This window comes from Phragmites australis, chromosome 1, assembly GCF_958298935.1.
Source record: "Phragmites australis chromosome 1, lpPhrAust1.1, whole genome shotgun sequence".
NCBI classification, from domain to species: domain Eukaryota; kingdom Viridiplantae; phylum Streptophyta; class Magnoliopsida; order Poales; family Poaceae; genus Phragmites; species Phragmites australis.
This window is the reverse complement of record NC_084921.1, coordinates 54,266,556-54,273,579: the sequence shown is the minus strand read 5'-3', so window position 1 is coordinate 54,273,579 and position 7,024 is coordinate 54,266,556. Positions and strand designations below refer to the sequence as shown.

Sequence of the window (7,024 nt, the reverse complement as noted above, 5' to 3'; positions counted from 1 at the left end):
CGAATCCGCCGCCTACCGCTCGCCATATGCATAAGCCAAGGAGAGCAGCCACCAAAACTGTTCTCGATTATTGGGCGGGCACTTATTATTTTCAGTACCATCAGTTCAAAAGAAACAATCGGTTCTCATTGCCTCCGAAGGGGGGGGGGGGGGATGCCTTCAGAATAGCATCCAGTATTTAACAACACTGTAACTGCCAAATACAATATCACCAGCGCAACAAAGCTTGCTGACAATGGTCGGACAAACAAAAGCTTGATGAAATACAATTGGCATAAAGCACAAGAAAGATAAAAGGCGTACAAAGTAATTCATACATATTGGATGAGAAATGACCTAACCAGGAAAAGTAACGATAATAAGTTCTTAACAAAAATGCTGACTGCTCTTGGCGTTTATCATGTGTCACGACTCAAGCTCTATGTTAGTGTTACTCAGCTTTGGTCTTATGGATCAATGAATGCACCATCACCGCATTAAGCAATGAGGTAAAAATAGAGGAATTGTAAAATAGCTCTTCTATGTAGAAACGGTAAAACAGCTCTTCTATGCAAGGCTTTACAAGTATCAGCTCTCAAGGAATTGTATGCACTTCTTGATTGACCTTGCGGTCCAAAAACAACTCAATCCTCATTGATGTCCAGATTGCGGAAAGTGTTTTCATGATGCTATCTCGATGGCCATTATCCAACAAGAACTCACTCAACTCCAGCCTTGCTCCCGATCCTGCGAATCATTTTCAGGTTCAGTGACTTGCAGGCACACTATAATGTACACGCACAAAAACATACAAGCAGTTGAAACGAAGAGGTAGATCCAACTGAGTGGACATCTGGAAAGGCAAATGCTTAATGATCAACTTGACTGCTTCATTTGTGTAATGTCTAAGTGATTTTCCAAAACCCATGAGAGGAGCTTACGAGCATGACTCATCCAGCAGATTTTTGAAGACTCCCAAATCTTGTATTGACTGCAAGATCCAAAGGAACTGCAGCGAAATTTTTTATTTTTTGAAACCATTTAAACCAAATATTTCAAACTAAAGTTTCAGGATCTAACCCATTTGGTCACACTAAGGCCCATGGCGTGACTAAATGAGCTGTCATGCCAAGGCCCATGTAGCCACGCCACGGGCCACGGCGTGGGCAAATCCTTGGCGTGACAAGGAGGGGTTAGATCCTGAAATTTTAGTTGAGGGGTTAATATTAAAATATTTGGTTTAAATGGGTTAAAAAAAACAACTGCAGCCTCTTCCAGACATAAATCAATTATACTAATACAGGCGTAAAACAGCATGGAGAAAGAATATGAACAATACAGGCAAAATTGGGGAGATAAAATATTACTGCATCGAGGTTTTTCACATCAGTATTGACTCTAACCAATCTGAGATGTATTCATATGCCACAAATGTCACAGCACCAGCAGGGGCCGATTTCACCAAAGAGGGGAAAAGCCCTTTATAAAGGCCTCCAAAACCCTCCTTTGCGACAATCTCTTTTAAGGCATGGTACATGCCCTTGTATGTGCTGCTATCAACTGGAGCCCCATATCTTGGATGACGTTTTAATCCTTCAATCTGCAGTATGATAGAGGAAATATGAGTGCCCCATGAGGCCATGACTACAGAGCTTTTATGAGATAATCACTAGAGCATTTGATAGCCTATCATGTTTCACAACCCATGCTAAAGTAATTCATCGCCAATTCTAAATGGACTATTTGCCCAAGAAATCACAAAGATGAACAGTTCCATCTTGAAGTCGTACAGCACCATATGCTGGCAAATAAGCTAACCAGAACAGTTTGGAAATAACTATCAACAGCAAGTCAGCACAAGAATATTGACAAAATATGCCACAGAGAAGAAAAGGGAATAGCTTTGTGCAGATATCCTGACAGATAAAAGGCACATAACTAGGCAGCCAAGGACCGATGGGCAATATCAAATTATAACTGGTAAAACATACACAGGCACATACAAGTAATTAAAATGAAAGGAACCAACTTCATTCTGGGTGAATGTTGCACTGCAGGGCGGGAACCAGGTGAACTGGTCCAAATACATCAGATCTATCCAATGTGGGTTGCTTAAAAGGATTTTTTTTATTATTTCAGCTAGAAGGTACCGATTAATTCATTAAGGGTCGATGCATGGTGCTTTTTTACTTGAGCAGCCATATCCTGCAATTGCCTTTAAATAATTACCAGAACGGGACAAGTAATTGACCGACCCAAGCATGGTGACAACTAACAATCAACTACAATAGCGCAATAAACCAGTCACTATATCTCGAAACATGCAGTATCAAGTTATTTGTTGGTTGTGAACTTGTGATCCTTAGTCACCTTTAACTTTATAAGCACTTCTCTATATCTAAATATCATGAAGCAAGCAGGTGAGAAATCTGTGGTATTCAAGACATAAAAGTTACCTGGAATCTTTTCTTTACAACGTCCAGTGGATGACACACAGCCTTTGAAAATGTTCCAGCTGCAAACCCACAAAGAAAAAGCTGGAAGCTTGATACCGACTCATCCTCACTACTTGAGTTAAGATGCGAATATTTATATCTGTTCCATGTCTGCATGGAGGAAAATCAGTCAGGAAAGCTTAAGCATAACCAGCAGTCACAGATTGTCAAAAGGTAAGTGACAAACATATTTGGTTCCTTGTCAAGTATTTAGCATGTATTTTACGTGGAAGAAAAATTGTTTGACAACACCAATATGGTCAGATTGCCTATCTGAACAAGCTATAGATGTTAGGTCTTCAAATGTACCTTTCTTGGAACCTCATTACCCCCGTTTTGAAGAATGATGGAAATGAAATTAACAAATCAAACCAAGGTACACTTAACACATGTAATACAATCATATGAGAAAAGTGACAGCAGATAATTAACAAATCACCTGAAATTTATATTTTGTATAAAATCAAGTGCATGCAAAACATAAGTTTAGTGCTGTTACCATCATCGAACGTTTGAAAGTGTCGTAGGAACCAAACTGCAAGCCAGCATATGGTATGATTTCAACAAGAGTTGGAGATAGACCAGAATAAAGCCCTTGAACACCGCGAGTTCTAATTATATCAAGAAATGCTGACCTCATATTGGGGTAAACCTACAAAGAGAAAAAACAAGTCCCTGTGAATCAGCAAATCATGTGTGGCATGCATATGTATTGCAAAGAATGCCCATCAAGAAGTTGCCATGAGATGATAGCAGAAAATCTCAACAGCAAAGAACTATGTGCACAATAACATCCATACTAAAAGGCAAATAAACAAAAAAACATATTTCACATATATTTGCAATAACGAATGTGAACCAGTACAGTTTTAAAATCTGTAAACAGGATAGAACTTCCGCCAAAAACTACCTTAGCCCTGCAATTTTGCTAGGAGCCTAGGATGGGTGCAATGGCATCACAATTACCACTCTGAAACTAAAGAAAAGTTTAAACCAAAAAAATAGCCCAGGATATAAGATTCACTGTGCAATTCCAAAATCAAACCAATGGCGTCATAACTAAGAGGGGGTTTGCAGTGCGAATGGGCATGGAAAATTGATTTTTAGTCCCAACACCAAGTTTGGCAAAGATAGAAACTGAGGGGAGTCAACAAGACATGATAACCGGACTGGCGACGAAGGTTTGAAATACATCCATCACTCTTTGAAAAACAATTCCCTTACAATTACCATGAAGGGTTGAAATGCACCACCACTCTTTGAAAAGCAATTCCCTTACAATTACCATGCCTCTACATGGGTTTAAAATGGTGGGATCAGACCCTAAAACTCCAATCCCCATCCCAATGAAATTCCATGCCCACTAACCAAACAAGGGACCTCAAAACCTCTAACCTTGAACTCCCAATTTCCTATAATCAACTGTGCCCAACTAAACAAGACATAGTGTTCAAACTAAAAAAAATAAAAGCAGCATTGAAAGCCACAGATAAGATCAGATTTACCTTTGGTTCACCCTGCGATGCAAGAATAGTCCTCAGAAGGTCAAATGGGTATGACCCTATTGTTGCTGCACATCCTGCTAGAGCCCCACTTACATAGGATAAATAAGGACTCAAATGCAAATGATCCTCTGGTAAAAAAAAAAAAAACAGATCAGAGAAGACTATAAAGATGCAAGTAATAACAATAATGCTTCCATTTCGAAAGATGTATATGAATTTTTGCTATGTAATTTAGATGAGTTGCACACACGGGAAACAAATTTTGAAGGATAAAGTTACAAGTTGGGCGAAGCTCGGTTTAGTCAGCTTAGCAACAAATTGTGCACATTACTGATCTGAAGCACCTCCACCTAAGTTAAAACAGGTTGTGGGCATGCTAGTGTCAGCTATAAAGGATGCAAACCAAACAAAACTATACTCCAACAGAAGTCAACAGTCGAGTTCCAAAATGTGGTGCCACTAAGTCCAAACAAAGTAACGAACTACCGTCTACTCCAACATAACCTTGTTACGATTATCAGAAATCATCAAAAGGTTCGAGCAGTGGAGTATGGGAGATCCTAGAGGGAAGAAGGGAAATTAAAATCTTCGAATTCTTACTGGCAGTTATAACTACCTATCTGCCAGAAAAAGGGAAAGCGAACTGGGCTCCTGAGAACACCTAGAATGAAAAAACAGAAGGCTCATAGATTCATTGGAACCATAGTCGTGGGAGCAACCAGATGTCCAAGGAGCATAACAGTAAGCTTAGGTGAATCCTTCTCCCAATTGTTGTTTGACTTTGGTAGATAAGCGTATGATGTACATACAGTAAGTACTGAGCTATGCCAGAAGAATCCTTTGCAAAGTATCTGTCAAGTAACACTTTGGTTCTGTGCAGCTAAGAATTTCAGATGCCACACAATGGAATATAAGTATATAACCACTAAATCGAACTACTGAAAGCACTTATCGTTAAGGTCCAGAGAATGAGCGTTGCCATTGATAATGTAATCTAGAGCAACGAACCAAACCAGGTTGGGCAATGAACCAAGTAAAAAGGATACCCTATGAAGAAAAGATACCTGTCCTGGATGAACCAGATGCAAATGTTTTCAGCTTGTGTAGAACAGTGAATTGTATAGCTGTATATGGCATATACATCAACAGAGCTGGTACATTTCCTCTCCAAAATCCCTGAAAGATCATAACCTTGCACAGTAAGAACATCTATCAAGAATGATCTTGTTCGTTTAGGCATGACTGCATGACATAACAAAAGCGAGAAACAGAAAGCAAAAAACTTAGAGAGGGAGGAGCAGACCTAATCTAAGCCTAGGCATAAAGTCTATGCCTACTTTTTTTATACAATGATATAGCAACACCTTATGTATTTTGTATTTGATTACACATCTTCTTACATGCACAGATATGGTAACACGTCACCGTTTAGTATCATTGATATGGGGGTGAAACAAGTGGTAACAGGTAAGCATTGTATTTCTATATCAAGTGTTGCTATATCATCGCTTCTGATTGCTTTCTAATTTGGTCCTGTTCAGCATAATAGAAATTCACCAAAAAAAACTAAATGCTAGATACAAAAAGCCTGAAAGTTAGTTTAGTACATGTCACATAGGCATGCAAGTTCATAAGCTACAACATATTTACAAGTTTGTTTCTCAATATGTAATCATAGAGAAATGTTCAAAGAAAGGCAGATACCGGCAAACCTTCCTCGCGGAGGATATCTTTAGTTGCCTGCAGAAGGCCAGTGTACTTGGAAGGACCATAGACATTCCTTTGTAGAACAGCCCACGAGGTTGTGGGTTCTAATTGAACCTGCAAAGAAACATTGAAGAAGCCTCTGAACATCAAAACAGCCATGGTTGTGGGTTCTAATTGAAGTATCTGGAACCATACAACTTAAGCATAACTCATCGAAAGTCAATACAGCAACTACTTACCATCGAACTGAGTAAATGCACCGTGACGATAAATACTACTGATGCCCAGATAAGCTGATACAGCAGAAAGTAAAACTAAAGAAATAGACTACATCATCCGGAACTAATTGCCGTCATGCTTAGCTCACTAATGAGACGGCTCCCAAACCTCCGTCATTTCAAACTAAAATAAACTGTGGGCACCAAACCATGAAGTTCAGCTAGCGCAGCCAATCACTTCAAGTATTACCTAATCTATTTCCAAAATGATCAAACCAAGTATAACTCCCCCAAGCTCAAACCACAAATCACACAAATAAACACAACTTGCTGGCACTGGCGAACCCCAATCTCCTGCAGATAAGCAATGTAGGCGCGAATCCGCGGAGCTAGACGGCTTACAGTATGCCAACAGAACAGCGAGCAATCGCCCCCCCCCCCCCCACCCAAGACACACCAACAGCCTAAAAAAATCTCCCAGATAATCGGTCCCAACCGACCAATCTTACAATTTCTAGCTCTCAATAGAACAGTGAGCAATACAGCGACAGCTGGGCGGGCGAACGTAACCACGATAACAGATTTTGAGGGGTGAGGAACCTGGAAGCGGATTTTGATGACGTCGAGGGGGGAGGTGACAGTGCGGGAGATGCCGCCGGAGATGGCGCCCGCGAGCGAGTCCACCAGCGCCCTCCGCACCTGCGACGGCTCCTCCTCGGAGCCCATCGGCGGCGGCGGCGGCGGCGGCGGCGAGAAGGGACGAGAGAGGATGGGCCGGCTGGTTTGGCTCTTGGGGCCGCAGGCCGGCTGGTTTGGCTCTTGGGGCCGCGGGGTCGGACTGGTTGTGTTTGGTGAAACAGGAAGCAAATCTGTATTCTATAGGACCGGTTTTATGAACGATTTTTTTATGATATGTTTTTTTATTTAGCTATTAGATTAGAGGTTACGTGGCTAGATAAGATTTTACGGAGGTGTTTTGTAAAAATAAACTATAGAATTAGTTTAGATTGGGTTAAAAAAACCTTATTACTTATAATGATATGTGTCTCCTCTTTTTTCTCTTTAGCTTAGTCGTTGAATTAGACGATATGTGATTTAGATCAGAGTCTCGTAGAGATTT

At 40.6% G+C, this 7,024-nt stretch overlaps 1 protein-coding gene across 5 annotated transcripts; it reads right to left on the bottom strand.

The window, feature by feature from the left end:
- Positions 1-242: 242 nt before the first annotated feature.
- LOC133928235 (mitochondrial thiamine diphosphate carrier 2-like) lies at positions 243-6,751 on the bottom strand. 5 transcript variants are annotated; one of them, XR_009911420.1, is made up of 8 exons: positions 6,505-6,751; positions 5,684-5,800; positions 5,044-5,155; positions 3,980-4,107; positions 2,974-3,126; positions 2,436-2,585; positions 921-1,579; positions 243-726 (listed from the first exon to the last, which is right to left on the bottom strand). XR_009911420.1 is itself a non-coding variant. In XM_062374487.1 (8 exons), the coding sequence occupies exons 1-7, from the start codon at positions 6,628-6,630 to the stop codon at positions 1,361-1,363; spliced, it is 1,005 nt and encodes a 334-aa protein (XP_062230471.1). In that variant the 5' UTR covers positions 6,631-6,751; the 3' UTR covers positions 243-726; positions 1,347-1,360. The 5 variants fall into 5 exon arrangements, 4 of the variants coding, with proteins under 4 accessions (XP_062230471.1, XP_062230453.1, XP_062230483.1 ...); XM_062374487.1 differs by having other exon boundaries at positions 1,347-1,579; XM_062374469.1 differs by having other exon boundaries at positions 1,383-1,579.
- Positions 6,752-7,024: the final 273 nt, after the last annotated feature.